The 16,255-nt window shown below is 56.0% G+C and overlaps 2 protein-coding genes across 3 annotated transcripts; one reads left to right on the top strand and one right to left on the bottom strand.

Annotated features, from left to right (window-relative positions):
* Nucleotides 1–576: 576 nt before the first annotated feature.
* Nucleotides 577–6,676, top strand: TMEM221 (transmembrane protein 221). 2 transcript variants are annotated; one of them, XM_036311814.1, is made up of 4 exons: nucleotides 577–1,115; nucleotides 2,010–2,095; nucleotides 4,707–4,937; nucleotides 5,567–6,676. In XM_036311814.1, the coding sequence occupies exons 1-4, from the start codon at nucleotides 796–798 to the stop codon at nucleotides 5,626–5,628; spliced, it is 699 nt and encodes a 232-aa protein (XP_036167707.1). In that variant the 5' UTR covers nucleotides 577–795; the 3' UTR covers nucleotides 5,629–6,676. The 2 variants fall into 2 exon arrangements, with proteins under 2 accessions (XP_036167707.1, XP_036167706.1); XM_036311813.1 differs by lacking the exon at nucleotides 5,567–6,676 and having other exon boundaries at nucleotides 4,707–5,176.
* Nucleotides 6,677–9,872: 3,196 nt separating this feature from the next.
* MVB12A (multivesicular body subunit 12A) lies at nucleotides 9,873–14,528 on the bottom strand. The gene is made up of 9 exons (XM_036314717.1): nucleotides 14,274–14,528; nucleotides 14,086–14,184; nucleotides 13,862–13,958; nucleotides 12,165–12,291; nucleotides 11,528–11,647; nucleotides 11,336–11,442; nucleotides 10,803–10,864; nucleotides 10,424–10,480; nucleotides 9,873–10,233 (listed from the first exon to the last, which is right to left on the bottom strand). Exons 1-9 carry the CDS (start codon nucleotides 14,355–14,357, stop codon nucleotides 10,171–10,173), a joined length of 816 nt encoding a protein of 271 aa, XP_036170610.1. The 5' UTR covers nucleotides 14,358–14,528; the 3' UTR covers nucleotides 9,873–10,170.
* Nucleotides 14,529–16,255: the final 1,727 nt, after the last annotated feature.

Raw genomic sequence — 16,255 nt, 5'->3', positions numbered from 1 at the left:
CCTTATTTCATTCTCACCCCCCCCCCCCCCCCCCCCCGATCTCCAGGTCGGTGATGCCGCCTATTGCAGGTTCCAGCCAGTTTTCCCTTTGCGGACCTCAGTGAGCCACCTGTGCATGGGACCCCGGTGATGATGGCTCTTAAATTCAGTGTACCTAACGGCAGGGTGCAGGCTCCTCTGCAGCTTTTAGAAGACAACGGTTTTGTGGGGCTTTTATTGAGAGAGAGAGAGAGAGAGAGAGAGAGAGAGAGAGAGAGAGAGAGAGAGAGAGAGAGAGAGAGAGAAGAGAGAGAGAGATTGCAAACGCCTGAACTAGGCATGTGCCCTGACCCCAATCCAACAGGCAACTTCTCTGGTGTCCCAGAGGACGCTCCAACCAGCTGAGCCGGGCCAGGGCCAAGTTCCTTTTAAAAAACAACAACGAAACAGGTGCTTAGGCCGGCGGTGGGGGTACTTTAGAGACCTTGAGGGGTCCCTGGATGGAGCTACCACGCCCTTGCCCCTCGTGGGGGCCACCCTCCCCTCATTGGCCCCGCCCCACGCCGGCCCCTCCCCGCCAGCACCCGAAGCCGGGAGGGGGCGCCCCAGGGTCCTCCAAAGGAGGAGAAAACACCGTCTCAAGTTTGCGCAGAGCTCCCTCGTCCCCATTGCGACCTGTACCCCGAAGCTCCTGAAGTCACCCCATCTTTCAAGCACCCCTGCGACCCCCGCCCCCTTCAGGACCCCCCGCCACCCGCAGCTCCCCTGCTCCCCGAAAATCTCTGACTCCTCGACGGCCCCCGGCCCGCCCGCGCCATGGCCCGCTCCTACAGCGACCGGGTGCTGGCCGCGCTGATCCTGCTGGGCGTCCCGGCGGCCGTCCTGGCGGCGCTGGGCGCGCAGCTGCTGTTCCAGCTGCAGGCGGGCCGCGCGGAGCTGCGGGGGACGCGAGCTGACGGGCTGGGTCCGGAGCTGGGCGCGGGCCCGGGGCTGCCCGAGGACGCGGCCGGGGCGCTGCTGCCGCTGGCCGCCGCGCTCGCCGCGCTGGCCCTGGTGCTGAGCCTCACCTGCCTGCTGCTCGCCGCGCTCTGCGGCCACCTGGGCGCCGAGCTGGCCAGGGGGCCCGGCCCCGGCAGGTAGGAGGACTGGCCTCGCCGCCCGGCCCCGGGGCTGGGCGAGCCCAGGCGAGCCACTACCCCTCTCTGGGCCTCAGGTTGGGGGGAGCTTTCCTTCCTTCCCCCATCCCTTTATCATCTCTCCCTCCCCCCATGTATCCTTCCCTCCTCCCTCCTTCCTTCCATCCCTGCCTCCCTCTCTGTTCTATCAGTTGAAAATGTATAGCAGGTGAAACTACTGCTGCGACCATCCGCTTTACAAATGTGCCAACTGAGGCTCAGAGAGGGCCAGGGGCCGGCCAGCTCTCTGGTGGAGGCTCTGAGGCTCAGAGAGGGCCAGGGGCCGGCCAGCTCTCTGGTGGAGGCTCTGAGGCTCAGAGAGGGCCAGGGGCCGGCCAGCTCTCTGGTGGAGGCTCTGAGGCTCAGAGAGGGCCAGGGGCCGGCCAGCTCTCTGGTGGAGGCTCTGAGGCTCAGAGAGGGCCAGGGGCCGGCCAGCTCTCTGGTGGAGGCTCTGAGGCTCAGAGAGGGCCAGGGGCCAGCTAGCTCTCTGGTGGAGGCTCTGGTCATTTAGGGGGCACTAGGCCCTGAGTGCAGAGAGACGGGGATTAGGCTTAGGGTTGTTAAGTGATGAATGGATGGATGGGTGGATGGATGCACGGATGCGTGGATGAGCGGACGGATGAATTCATAGGGCATGGTTACATGGATGGGTAGCTATATGGTTGAATAATCAACAGGAATGGCTGGATGGTAAATGGTGGTGAACACTAACCTGGAACAATGGATGAGTGTTCAGGATGGATCCTCACACAGATCTTGTTTCCCCCAAAGCTGGGCCACTCCCTCCCCCCCACCCCCAGCCTTCCCCAAGCAGCTCTACCTCCAGAGCCCCCTCTTCCTGCCCCCTCTTCCCAGGTCTGACTGGTTTTTCTATGACTGCCGCCTCCTCAGACATGTGGCCGTGGGCCTCTTCTGCTGTGGGGTCTCCGTCTACTTAGCAGGTGCGTGCTGGGGGACAGGACGTGGGGTGTGGGGGCCGTGGGTGGGAACAGCCAGGGTTAATGGTCCCATAACCGGGGTAAACTCTGGAGCCACCCTGCCTGTGTTTGACACTTGGGTCTGACACTTTCTGCCTCAGTTTCCTCATCAGTACAATGGGATGATAACAGTTTGTTGCTTCGTAGAATTGCTGAGAGGATTTAGAGTTAATCCCCCTAAAAGCCCGTACATGGCATCTGGCTCCAGTGGGAGGCTTTGGGGGGGGGGGGGGCGGGGATTCATAAATGGTACTTGTCTTCCGAACACTCCTGATTCATCAGTTTTCTACGTTTGGTTTTGAACAAAATTTTCTGTCCTTGGTAGTTTCAAGAGATAGTTTCAGAGGTTGGCCTTAGCAAAAAACTGTTTTGGTTACAAATATCAGAACTTCCAGCTCAAGAATGGCTTAAGGGGGGGGGGGTACACTTTATAAAGCAGAAATGTAATTTAAAATCCCCAAACATGAAGGAGAGTAAAAATAATTAGCTGGGTGCCAGAGGACTCATCATCCTCTTTTCCTCCCTGGCTTTTAATAACTTAGATCAACGTTCTCACCCACACCTCCTGGTAAAGGCATCAAATCATCACGTTTCTTTAAAGAGATTCCTGACATGTTATATTTGGTTGTAATCTTGACAAATGTTTAGGAGACACAATTAAAATACGTATTTATGAGATGTGAGCTGAGGGCTCACTATGGGAAATTGTATGTAAAGTGCAGGGAACTCTGCTTAACTTTTGTTGTTTGAGTTAATAAAATGCCCCAGGTATAGTTCTTTTTTTTAAAAAAGAGAGTGGAGCCCTAGCTGGTTTTCTCAGTGGTTAGAGCATCAGCTCTGGGATTGAAGGGTCCCAGGTTCGATTATGGTCAGGGGCACATGCCTCAGTTGCAGGCTTGATCCCTGGCCCCGGGTCGGGGCGCATGCAGGAGGCAACCAATAGACATGAGATGTTTCTCTCTCTGTCTCTCCCCGTTCCTTCCACTCTCTCTAAAAATCAATGGAAAAAATGTCCTTGAGTGAGGATTAACAACAACAGCAAAGAGAGTGGATGGGGTGACCAGCGTATCTGAAAAGACCAGGGGATTGTTGGCCTCAGGTGTGATTGAATCCAGGTGCTCAAATGAGCCCATCAGAAATGCCCCTTGCTTCACCTCTTCCCCTGCTTCCCCTTAGAAAGATGGTTGTATCTGTGCTTTCAACAAAATGCCTACAACCTCCCGTCTTCTCACGAACCAGCAAACATGTTGGAGACTTAAAGTATCCTCATTTTAAAATATGAGAAAACTCACAAAGGGCAAAAAAAAAAAAAAAAAAAAAAAGTAACTATGTCAGTCTCATCAAGCATTAAGAATTCGTTCAGCTCCCATTTAGATTCTTTCTAAGGTTAGGTGACCTCATTGGCAAGAATTCCCCAGTATGTCCAGTCAATCCTCCATTCATTGCTAACCAGAGCCAAAAGAATAATTATAAAGACCTTTTCAAAAATGTTCAGAGCGGCACGCCCTTTCTCTCTCTTGAGCACGCCCCTGCCTTTCCCCCTCTCCTTCCCCAGGCGTGTCCTCTCTCTTTTTCCTAGGCTCCGAGGGCCCTTCTCTTGCCTCCGTAACTCATTTCCTAAGCCCACATAGCCCAGCTGGCTGGCCTTTCCCACCTCTGTACCTTTCTAAATAAACTTTCTCTTATAATTTGGAAAAACAATTGTGTAGAGCAAAAAAACGTCCTTGGCCTCACTTTAACGTCAGATACAATGTGTCATCTTCAAAAGCAAGAGTTCAGAGCCAAAGAAGGCATGAAAACACTCCCATAAAGTGCCAAGAAATCCTGTCAGCCCCGGCTTCTCTCTCAAGCTCCCCAGGGGATGCAGTAAGAAAATTTCTGGGTTCTCAAATCCCAAGCAAAAGTCTCAGTGCTGATTCTCATTGGCTGAGCTTGGGCCACGGGAAAACCCTGCACCAATCACTACAAGACGGGAAGCAGTGCTCTGATTGGCCACGTCACTGATGCCATAGGGGTGGGTCAGAGCTTCTAGACCAGCCTCCAGGGTGGGCATAGGGACTGGACTGGCCGTTCTCAATGGGGGCTGAGGCTATGCCCCAGGGGATATTTGGCAATATCTGGGGAGGTGTTTGGTTGTCACACAGGGTGGGAGAAAGGTACTATTGGGATCTAGGGGGTAGACACTGGTAAATGTTCCCACAGTAATGAATGGTGCCAACTGCATGCTGGACCAGCAAGGCCCTCAAGGCCAGGTCACCCACTGCCTTGTTCACATTAGCAAACCAAGGCCGGAGGGGAGCCGTGATTCACTGAAGGCCAATGACGGGGATTCAGAAAACCTGAGATCTGGGTTGTTTTAATTGTGGTAAAGTGCACATAAAACGAAATTCACCCTTTTACGGTAAAATTGACGTCATGAGGATATATTTGTGGGCTGTGCGAGGATCGATGGGTTGATCCACGTGCCTATGGTGTTGGACGGTTTTGAATGCCCGCCCCTCTGTGGGAAGCTCTCCCAGGGCTTGGGGAGCACGTGTTTGCAGACTGAGTAAATGAGAAACATTTCCTTCCTCAGGACTGTCCATCTATGCTCTGCTGCTCTTCGAGATCGAGGCGGGAGCAGCAGCCGCCTCCATCCTTGGCTTGGGCGCCCTGGCCCTGGTGGCCGTACTGACCCACGCGCTGCTCCGGGCTGCCCAAGCCACCCGCCGGGGTCTCCGTGAGCTCTCTCCACCGCACTTCGAAGATGACCCTGCCCGCTCCACTGAAGTCTCCAAGGCCAGCCCCAGGGCTCCGCCCCAGCAGGGTACCCACCACCAAATCCCCTACTCATTCTGCCCAGAACCTGGGGACCCCCTCAGACCCTCAGTCACTGCCTCCATGTCTGCAACGGTGGGGGGTGTCCGGGAGAGCAGCCTGTCTGCATCCTGCATGCACCGGACACTGTTGGTCAGTGGGGGGCCCTGGGACGGGGTCACCCATGAGATGCGCAGCATGCTGGGACACAAGCCAGGGGGGTTGGGGAAAGACTCCACACTGGTGTGAGCTCAGGGGCCAGGGACAGAGAGCTGGTGTGAGGCAGCAGGAAGAGCAGTCTGCAGAGATCAGTCACAGTAGCAGTACAGCTTGTTCTCTTTCAGTTCACAGCATCCCTCAAAGTTGCCTCATGGCACAAAGTGGCTGCCAGGGCTCCAGCCTTCACATCCTCACTCAGAGAGAAAGGCAGAGGCCAGGGCTGGCTCAGCATCTTTCCAAAGTCTTCCTGGGAGGCCTTGGGACCTTTCTGCTTATTTCCCACTGATCAGGACATGGCCACAACTTGCTGCAGGGGAGACTGGGAAATGTAGCGACGCAGACAGTGAGGTTCTGGGATAGGCAGGAGGGGCGGGTGGGGCTTAGGCAGCGGTTCTCTAAATGTCTCCGTCCATTTTACAGATGAGGAAACCGAGGCCCAGAGAGGGGCAGTGACTCACCACGGGTCCCCCGGCCAGTACTGAGCATCAGAGCCAGGTCCTGTAACCCCCATGCTGCTGACAGTGCAAGTCTCTGCGACTCCTTCCAGTCTGTGAGCATTTGAAACCTGTGTGTGCAGAGCTCAGAGAAGCCCAGGGCCACACGGCCCTGAAGGGCTGCACCCAGACTCCTGGCTGTGGGTCCGTGGTGAGGCTCACCACTCCGTGTCTCAGTTTCCTTGTCTGTAACGTGGGGACAAATCGATCCCTCTGCCTAGGGCTCCCGTGAGACTCCGTGTAAGCCATTCCGGGGGCCTGTGCACAGTAGGTTGTCAATGTGTGGCAGCCGGTGCTGCTGTCAGTCGGGCGCCTGGTGGCTGAGAAAGATGGGTTGATGGCCAGTTTCTGGGGCTCATGGAACTGGCAGGGCTTGGAGTGGATAACTCAGAGTCCCAGGGGTCTCCAGAGGCCCTGGCCCCACTCCCATCCTGCAAATAAACTCTGGCCCGCACTATCTCCACGTCACTTGAGCCACACCTGAATGTGCTTGTGGCCAAGCCCGGGCTTGGGGTAAGGAGTGGGGTGGCAGGAGTGAGGGTAGGGAGGGCAGGAATGGGAGACGGGGTTTGCCCTGGGAACTGTCTCCCACAAATCTTCAAACATACAAATTTCACCAGGAGTGGGGGTGGTCTGACCCCCCACCCCTACCCAAATGTGCAGATGTCCCAGGAATTTTCCAGCCTGTCCCTTCCTGAGCCATGTGAGGACTCCCGGGCCCAAGGAGCAGAGGAGGCTCAGCCACAGCAAAGGAAACCCCCACAGGACTCTTCCCAATGGGCAGAGAAGGGGCAGCACCCAGCAGGACGGCTGATCCCCAAGCCTGGCCCTGGGTAGGGACCCAGCTGACCACAGACCTGGGTGTCCCACCAGCCTTGGCCCTCTCCTCCCTGGTCCCTGGGAAGCTGCACAGACTTCCTCCGCACCGTGGCGTGGCGTCAGGAGACCGTGTACGTGAGCATGCCCAGTGAGCGTGGGCTCTTGGGGAGCATGATGGATATCAACAAAGAGGATAAAATGAGAATAAATGTTATGGGCCAGGTGCTTTCCTGTCCTCAGTTCATCTTCAGGACAACCCCACCCACAGATGGGAAAACTGAGGCCTGAAAAGTGAGGCCACCCAGCAGCAATGGCTGGAACCCCATCACAGAGGGATCCAGGACAGAGCAGGTTCCTGAGGACACAGGGGACTCCAGCTTCTAAAACTCCCTGGAATGGGGCAGGCCTTGGGGACTCAGGGTGGAGGAGGGAGGAGAATGAGGACTGGCTGGCTGCCGGTGCAGAGGGCCTCACTCCGGGACTGGTCAGGGGAGCTAGAAGCTGGGCCCCTCGCCTCATAGCCAGGACTAGGGTGGGAGTACAACATGTAAGGAGGCCGAAAAGGGTTGAAAACTGGTGTTCAAACAAGTCCTTGCACATGCAAGTTCACAGCAGTACTAGTGACAATCACCAAATGTCCACAAACTGATGAATGGATGAACAAAATGTGGTCCATTTGCACAGTGGACTGTCGCTCAGCCATCAAAAGGAAAGAAGCACTGACGTGCTGCAACACGGATGAACCCGGGAGACATCACACTGAGTAGGAGCAGCCAGACACGAAGGGCCACATATTGTGATTCCATCTGTATGAAATGTCCTAAACAGGCAAATCCAGAGACGGAGAGCAGGCCGGTGGCTGCCAGGAGCTGGGAGAGGCTGCTGGGCCTCCTTTTGGGGTGGTGAAATGTTCTGGGAGTGTAGAGGTTGTTACTGCTCAGGGCCACCAGCTGGCAAGCAGTGGAGCTGGGACGTGCCTCTCCAGAAAGGTCCCTCGTCCCTCTCGGTACCCGGGTTCCGGCGATGCCTGGCTCTCAGCGCCCAGGAGCGAGTAAAAGGCAGGAATAGGTAAGGCTTCGTTCCCTTGGTAGCCCAAGATGATGTCAGCTCAGCCTGGGGCTGTTTGACATTTTTTCATTTTATTTTTTAAGGTATATTTTTATTGATTTCAGAGAGGGAGAGACAGAAACATCAATGATGAGAATCACTGATCGGCTGCCTCCTGCACACGCCCTACTGGGGACTGAGCCCGCAACCTGGGCATGTGCCCTTGACCGGAATCGAATCCAGGACCCTTCAGTCCGCAGGCCGAAGCTCCATCCAAGGAGCCAAGCCAGCCAGGCCGCCTGGGCTGTTCGGATTGGTGTGGCCCTGCTCCCTCCCGGGTGCTGTGAGGGGCCGGGCCCAGCAGGGCAGAGGGCTGGGATTTTGCAGGATCCTGTGACAGCCGGCCCAGTTAGACCGAGGCCAGCACAGGTCATCCAAGGGCCCCGATCACACCCGGTTGCCCTGGAAAGTGATCCAGGGATGGTTTCGGGGTAGCTGAGAAGGCAACCAGGGAAAACAAACAACCTTTGCTTTCCAGCCAGATTGAATTCCCAGGCCGGCGCCAGAGCAGCCTGGGCGGGACCTGGCAGGGGCCGGCAGAGCCCACAGGGGAGATGGGGAGATAGCTCAGCACTGGAGGCCTAGTTCTCTCAGGGCAGCTGAGTGTGTGGGGGAGGACGTACCTTGTGCATGGTTTCCCCCCACCCGTCCAAGACAGCTGTCTTCCCTCTTAGACGCCAGCACAGGGCTCGCCCTCCCCCCCAGACCCCAGAGCAGGGCTCACCCTCCCCCCCAGACCCCAGAGCAGAGCTCGCCCTACCCCGTCAGACCCCAGAACAAGGCTCGCCCTCCCCCCTCAGACCCCAGAGCAGAGCTCGCCCTACCCCGTCAGACCCCAGAGCAGGGCTTTGCCTCCCCGGTCAGACCCCACAGTAGAACTTCGCCCCTCCTCTCAGACCCCAGAGCAGGGAACCCTCTTCCCTCAGGCCCCTGGGGTCGTGTTGTTAGACATAAAGGTCTGGTTGGGTGGTTTGTCCCTTTAGGCCCCAGGGGACCCATTCTGGCCAATGAACTGTGACCTGAACTTGAACAAGGAACTTCCTAGCTCGGCCATTTAACTGATAGCCCAGACTTTTCTGAATCCCCCCCCCCCCCCCCCGGGTCAGGAGATGGTGGCTGCCCCTTCACCTGGATTTCCAACTATGACCCACAGAGCCTGCTGCACGTGGTGTGGATGAGAAATAACCCTCAGCCCCTGAGCCAGAGACCTGGGGGCTTTCCTGATGCTACAGGGACGTGGGGGAGAGAAGAGAGGGGCGGACACGTGACAGGAGCCTGGGGCAGGAATTTCACAAACACCGCCCACCGGCATTATTTGCAACTCCACGTTTGCACACGCTCTTGCCGGCTAAACCCCCAAATCAAAATACTCCCGGTGCTTTCGTGCTCCCTGGAGGACACGTGCAGAGCAGGGCACAACCCGGGTCCCGGGAGGCACCTGTTCCCAGCTGAGGCGGAGCAGGGTGACACTGCCTTCTGTTCCAGCTCAGACTGTAAATGAGTCTTTTCTGCGGTCTACCTTTCCCATTTCTGTGCTTTCTCTTGGCATTTCGCTGTTTAAAAAGGCCCCACGCGTGGTGCCGAAGTGCCGTCTGGTATCCCTAAGCTCCAGCGGGCTGCCTCGCTGGAGGCATGTGATATGTGTGAGGTGAGCTGTGTTCAGGTGTGAGTTACACTGCTGTTGGCAGTGAGTTCAAGGTTAAGGATGCAGCAGTATCCGTATAATAAGCAAGGTATCAACCACTTGACAAAAATGTGACCACAGCTCCTCACAGAAACCCACCCATTTTCCTGAGGAGCCCAAGATTCACTCGTTCCGTTTTCTCCGCAACTTTAGTATAAAATGGAACGACTGCGAATAATGAGGGTCGACCCTTGTATCCATAGCTCAGCGGAGGGAAAGGATGCACAGCCAGCTTTCTGTGGAGAGCAGGCTCTGGGCTCCAAGCCCAGCTGTGATCTTAGCTGTCCGCGGCCTCAGTGTCACCATCTGTAAAATGGTGACAGAACGGGCTTCCCACCGGGCTGTGACGGGACTAAATGAGACACCTGTCTAAGGTGTTGCGAAGTGGTCCCCGAGATACACGGTAGCTGTTACTATGACGTTACTGTGCGCAAGGACAGGGGAGCAGGACTGGGTCTTCCTCGCGACCGAGAATCCTGGGCCTCAGTTTCCATCTGAGGAACAGGAGGAGCAGCAGGGCCACCTCCCCGGGATTTCCCCCGCTTGCGGGGTCACGGCTGTCCGGCTGGCACAAGGTGAAGACCACGAGCCACACTCAGGGCCAGGATCAGGACTCCAGACGGCAGGTGGCATAGTGTTTATTGCCCAGAGGACAGCCTGTGGCCTCCGGGCACCAGACAGTCTTGACACAAATGACGTGAAGGCACCAGTTTCCATCTCGCCCCACCTCTGCCCTACAGGGCCTGGGGCAGGAGACCCCATCAAGCAGCCAGGTCCACCCCCATCGGGCCAGCAGCTCCCCACGGGGCTGAGGGTCCAGAATGCCCTGTGCTGCCAAGGTCCCCAACATGAGCTAGGGTGGGGCAGCTGCCAGTCCTGGGGGTGTGGGGCAGGGGCCCCTTCCCTGGGACAGGAAGGGGCTACGACACGCTGGGGGGCAGGCGTGCAGCTGCTGTTTTCTCCACCACGAAGCCGTAGTTGTACTGAGGGGGAGGAAGAGCACAGAGTGAGCGAGGGGCCGTGGAGGGTGCTGTGAGGCATGGGGGGCGGGGGGAGAGCCACTGAGGGACTGAGTGATCTCCAGCCCTGGAGAGGTGGGGTGCAGCTGGGGGAGACCTGGGGTGGGGGAGGGTCCCAGCACCCCCTGCCTTTCCTCCCCGCCCCAGCACCTACCTCCTCCTCAATGTCTGCCAGCGACTTGATGGTCAGATCAGCAAAGGCAGAGAAGGCCTGGTGGGCAGGGGCGGGTCAGTCTTGGACCCAGACCCCTACCTGGAACCCCATTCCCTCATCTTCGAGCCTCTCTCAATATCTGCCTGGACATCCCCTCCCTCTTCCTGCCACAGCCTCTGGCCACCAGCATCCAGCTGCCCTCTGGACTCCCCCATTCCAGACTGGTGCCCGCCAGCCCCACGGCTTGGTCTCCAGCCTCCCCCAACCCAGAAACTTGGGCCTCAGTGCTGGGGGCCGGGGCCTGGATGATGGCCCCCGTGCCCCTGTCTAGAAAGGCGATGGGCAGGGACAGACCCAAGTTCCCCCAGGGCAGACTCACCAGAGGGCCGCAGCTCTTGCCTTCGAATCGGGGGTGCAGCGTGAAGGGAACCCCATCCATGGCTGAGGAAAGCACGGGGTGGGGAGTAAGGAACTGAGGGGCAGCGGGCTTGGGGCTGGCTGCTGCCCACCCCAGAGCCCACCCGGCACGCTCCCTTCCCCCTGGCCAGTTTTATTTTTAATCCTCACCAGAGGATTTTAGAGAGAGGAAGGGAGGGAAAGAGAGAGAGGAACATTCATGTGAGAGAGAAATATCCCCCAGTTGCCTCCTGTACACACCCCAGATGGGCATGGAAGCCGCAACCTAGGTATGTGCCCGACTGGGAATTGAACCCAAAACCTTTTGTTGTGAGGGAGGACGCGCCAACCAACTGAACCACACGGGCCAGAGCAGCGCCCCTGCTAGTCTTTACGGAATGGGGTGGGGCCAGGCCTGGTTCCAACCGTGGCCACGTCCCTTCTGAGCTGTATAAACCTTTGGCCAGTCGCACCCAGCCTCAACCCCAATCCCTCAGTTGCCGGCTCTGCACTCACCTGAGATGCCATAGAGGTTGGAGGCCTCGTAGATGGAGTCACTCCTCCGCAGGGTGGAGGCCCTGGAACCCAGTCTCGACAATGTCCCCTCTGGGAAGCCGCCCTTGCTGGTGGTGATGGGACAGCCCCTGTCAGACCTGACGCACCGCCCCACCCCCATTCCCGCCCCCACCCCCGAGCCCAAGGACTCACCTGGGCTGGCTGGGTTGGTCCAAGGACAGGCCCTGCATGTCCCGGCTGAGAGCTCGGGGCTTGGGCACTGGCCGAGGGGCCTTTGCCTTCTTGCACCAGATGGCAAAGCCACCCATGTCCCTAGATGGGGAGGGAGGGAGAGGAGTGTTCTGACCCAAGGCAGAGCCAGGGCTGAGAACAGCGGCCAGGAGGAGAAAGGAGGAACCCGGATCTCTGGGTGGCCCCTGCCTTTTGGGGAATCTTCCTTTCAGCATCTCAGCCCACATCTTAAGCAACTGCTGGGTCCCACCACTGTCCTGTGGCCTTCAGACACACCAACTCGTTTATCCCTCATGACGACCCCACAAGACTAGTACAACTGTCCCTTGTTAAATGTGGAAACTGAGGCACAGAGAGGTGGCAGAAGGGATGGAGGCCTCAGGGGAGTCTCGGAGGATCAGCGCATACACATGGGAGTTGGGGGGCAAGGAAGGAGGCCAAAAGCTGGGGGGAAGCCCGAACTTCCCCCCTCACCCTCTTCTTTCCCCAGGTGTGTTGCCTCTGCTTTTCCCTCTCCTAAGTTCCAAGGGCCCTTCTACTACTTCTGTAACTTTCTAAATAAACTTTCTCTTATAGTTTGGGGGGGGGGGCGCCCTACCCTATTCGGAGGTATCCAGGCACCGTCTTGGTCTTCCCGCTCAGCCGGATATCAAACACAGCTGTGTCCGCAGCCCCCAGGGGCACCAACTTCATACACATGCGCTTCTTCTTAGACACAGAGGCCTCTGGGAGGGTGAGGGAGTGAGAAGAGGGGAAAGCAGGGAAGGGACCCAAAGATGGCTCCAAGGCAGTGGCCAAGGCACTGTGTAAGGCCGTCACCGCATGGTGTTAATCTCTGGTTAAACCGTGAACGACGGAGCCACAGGAGAGAACCCCATGCAGCCTCTAGGAGCTCTGGGGCAGGCTCCTCTCTGGTGACAGGCAGGAGCACTCACAGGGTGGCCATGTGCACCTCCGTGAGGATGGGTAGCTACGGAATCAGACAGAACTGAGTGCCCCTGAGGCAAATCCCGCCCAACAAATGTTTCCCTAAAAATGGTTTTTCCCTTTTTAAAGGGGGTGGGGAGTGTGAGAGAGTGTGCAGCAGACACCACCTGGCTTGCAAAGCCTAAAATATTTACTATGTGGCCCTTTACAGAAAAAGTTTGCTAACTCCAGTATCAATAGGTATACCCCAGCGGTTCTCAACCTGTGGGTCGCGACCCCTTTGGCGGTCGAACGACCCTTTCACAGGGGTCGCCTAAGACCATCCTGCAGATCAGATATTTACATGACGATTCATAACAGTAGCAACATGACAGTTATGAAGTAGCAACGAAAATAATGTTATGGTTGGGTCACCACACGAGGAACTGTATTTAAAGGGCCAGAAGGTTGAGAACCCCTGGTATACCCTAAAAATCAAATACGAATGGCAAGACACGGTGGGAGGCGGGGAAAGCCAGATGGTTAGAAAGCAGGGCCGTCAGGGTCAGAAGCGGAGGGGTGTGGAGGGCGAAGTATCAGCTAACCCGGAGAGGAGTCGGAGTGTGCAAAAGCCTGGAAATGAAGTAAGAGAACTGCGCCTGGTTGGTGTGGCTCAGTGGTTGAGCAGGGATCCCGGAACCAGGACGTCACGGTTGGATTCCAGGTCGGGGCACATGCCCCGGTTGCACACTCCATCCCCAGTAGGGGGCGTGCAGGAGGCAGCCCATGGATACTCCTTTCTCATCATTGATGTTTCCATCCCTCTCTCCCTCTTCCTTCCTTCTCAAATCAATTTTTTAAAAAATAAAAAAAATAACTGCGCGCCCTAACCGGTCTGGCTCAGTGGATAGAACGTGGGCCTGCGGACTGAAGGGTCCCAGGTTCGATTCCGGTCAAGGGCATGTACCTTGGTTGCGGGCACATCCCCAGTGGGAGATGTGCAGGAGGCAGCTGATCGATGTTTCCCTCTCATCGATGTTTCTAACTCTCTATCCCTCTCCCTTCCTCTCTGTAAAAAAAATAAATAAATAAAAGATCTGCGCGTGGTTCAGCTTGGCTGCGGTGTAGGAGCTGTGGTAGTAACAATTACAAAACAGGTCGCTGTTGTTACTCCAGGAGCCACAGTGCCAATTGCACATTTTTACGCAGCGTAGGGCCCGCCACCCCGCCCGGGAACAGCTCCGAGTCCTCGGCCAACCCTTCAGCAGCCAGTGAGTCAGGGGGTTGCCGAGCTCAGAAATCGCGCCTGTCACCCTCCATCCCTCTCCCCGGTCCCCCCTGCTGGGACGCGGACGCACCCCCACCCCCAGCCTCCGACGCGAGCCTCACTGGAGTCCAGGGGGTCGCAGACCGGGGAGAAGCCCGGCGGGAGGGGGCTCTTGTCCACCAGGACTTGGATATCGGCCACCACGTTCTCCTGCGGATTCTGGGGGTCGAGTGGGGAGAACACAGCGAGTCACGGAGCAGCGGGGACGGCGCGCCGGGCGCAGGGCCCCGCGAATGGACCGGGGGAATGGGCGGACCCCGGGTTCCTGGAGGTGGGCGCCTCTTACCTCCAGACCGCCCAGGGTACTGAGGCACAGGAAGTAGCCAGATTTCTGCGCGAAGCTCTTGCCGAAGCTGGCGGGCGCCCCCTCCACGGTGCAGGAGATCTACGGCGGGACGTGGGTCAGCGCCAGGCGCCTGTCCAGCCGCAGCCTCCGGTGCCCCCGTTCAACCCCTGCCCCCCGATGCCGCTCACCGCGCTGAATCCCCGCGGCGGGGGCGCCGAGGCCGACGACCAGGCCAGGCCAGCCAGAGGCACCGCGTCAGGCCCCGGATCCATCCTTCAAGCCAAAGGTGGTGGACCGCCTCGGATTTCGGAGCCGCCGCCCGGCCACAGAGTTCGGGAAGGGGTCAGAACTACAACTCCCAGACGGCCCTGCGCTGGCGGGGCCCGTAAAGCGCTGTTTGCGCGTGTTTGGAAAGCCGCAGGCCAATCGCAAGGGGACGCGGAGCCACGGCCCCCAGGCGTCGCCCAGGTGCGCCGGTGAGCAAAGACGTTTGCGGAAAACCGTCTTCTCCTTCCTTCTCACGCCCAACAACTTCCGCTGGAAATGTCCCGGCTCAGCGCCAGAAGACTCACTCGCTGCAAAGCCGGAACTACGTTCCCCAGAAGGCCTTGCGTTATCAGCAGCTGCAGCGATTAGGTTTAGGTTTCCCGGGAAAAATAAGAAAAACACACAAATCTAGTTCTGGGAAATCATACCAAAGGAAACTTTCATGGGTTATGCAGCAATTAGTTTAAAGAAAAGTACGAACAACCATAAGCCGTGAAAACTTGGTATAATTTGAGGACTTGTTCACAGATACAATTAATTGTTTAAAATGAGATTTAAACGTATTTAATATGGAAACATGTTTTTACACCCTTCAGAGGCGGACTATGGAAAATTAGGGACATAATGTAACCTACTCTTCTATTATTTATAGTATCATGGGTTGGCCCACTACCTGTTTTTGTATGATCTGTGTGAGCTAAGAATGTGTGTTTTTTAAGCACATAAGTTTGTTTTTTTGTTTTGTTTTAGAGAGAGAGAGAGAGAGAATGACATCAATTGGTTGTTCCACTTATTTATGCATTCATTAGGTGATTCTTGTATGTGACCTGACCAGGGGGAAAAACCCATAACCTTGGCATATGGGGATAACACTTCAACCAACTGAGCTACCTGGCCAGGGCAAGAATGGCTTTTTATATTTGTAAATGTTGGGGCAAGAAATCAAAAGAAGAAGAATGTTTATTAACAGGTGAAAATTATATGAAACTTGAAAGTCAATGCCCATAAGAAACATCCTGGGAAAGGAACCAACAATGAGATACAGGAGTGAACAAACCATGGGTTCCCATTGAAGTTCCCCTTTAGTCCTGTCAATGAAGAATCTTTTGTGAGTTTATTTGAGCCACGCTGTCGACAAATGCTGGGAGGCAACATCTCAAAGGATCGAGATGGCAATTTTGCACCTTGTTTTATACATTACAGTCAAAAGAGAAGACAGAAGTGTGTTACATGAAATCCATTGGTGATAGATTAGGGAGGCGGGAGAAAGCAGAGCGGGGGTAACCTCTGGTATTAGATAAAAAGCAAAATAACAGACACACACTTGTTTTACTTAGGTGAGCGCAGGATAGTTAACTGCCAACAATAACAATGAGTGGATTTGTGGTCTGCGCAGAGCAGTGCCTGTGCTTTGAGGGGTCTGGAGAAAAGAAAATTACTTTGACATCCTTTTTTAAAAATACATATTTTTATTTCAGATAGGGAGAGAGAGGGAAAGAGAGATAGAAACATCAATGGTGAGAGAGAATTATAGATTGGCTGCCTCCTGCACACCCTACACTGGGGATCGAGCCCAAAACCTGGCATGTACCCTGACCTAGAATCGAACTGTGACCTCCTGGTTCATAGGTCGACCCTCAACCACTGAGCCACACCAGCAGGGCTATTTTGACATTCTAATGATATGTTATCAGAGATGCAAAAAGATAATAGTCAGGCTCAGTTAAGGTAAAGATTAACTTGTGTCAGGGAAGATACCTGCCTAGGATATGACTACCCACCATAAACTGCTTTTAGTTAAAATTTTAATGTCAGATCATTCTTTGTGATTACTTTAGGCCTCTGAGTTTGCAAGGCTGCAATGCAGGTTAGCGTGTGGCCCCTTTTCATCCACAGTCTCACT

Source organism: Myotis myotis, unplaced genomic scaffold (assembly GCF_014108235.1).
Source record: "Myotis myotis isolate mMyoMyo1 unplaced genomic scaffold, mMyoMyo1.p scaffold_m19_p_6, whole genome shotgun sequence".
Taxonomy (NCBI): Eukaryota; Metazoa; Chordata; class Mammalia; order Chiroptera; family Vespertilionidae; genus Myotis; species Myotis myotis.
The sequence above is the reverse complement of the archived record's forward strand: the minus strand, read 5'-3'. Positions and strand labels throughout refer to the sequence as shown.

Bases quoted from the DNA above. Each gene is read 5' to 3' on its own strand.
- TMEM221 (XM_036311813.1), top strand. From the start codon at position 796: ATGGCCCGCTCCTACAGCGACCGGGTGCTGGCCGCGCTGATCCTGCTG. The intron at 1,116-2,009 runs GTAGGAGGACTG...CCCTCTTCCCAG, and splicing joins AGGGGGCCCGGCCCCGGCAG to GTCTGACTGGTTTTTCTATG. The intron at 2,096-4,706 runs GTGCGTGCTGGG...TTCCTTCCTCAG, and splicing joins GGTCTCCGTCTACTTAGCAG to GACTGTCCATCTATGCTCTG.
- MVB12A (XM_036314717.1), bottom strand. From the start codon at position 14,357: ATGGATCCGGGGCCTGACGCGGTGCCTCTGGCTGGCCTGGCCTGGTCG. The intron at 11,648-12,164 runs GTAGGGCGCCCC...CTCCCCATCTAG, and splicing joins CCTGGATACCTCCGAATAGG to GGACATGGGTGGCTTTGCCA. The intron at 11,443-11,527 runs GTGAGTCCTTGG...CATCACCACCAG, and splicing joins GACCAACCCAGCCAGCCCAG to CAAGGGCGGCTTCCCAGAGG.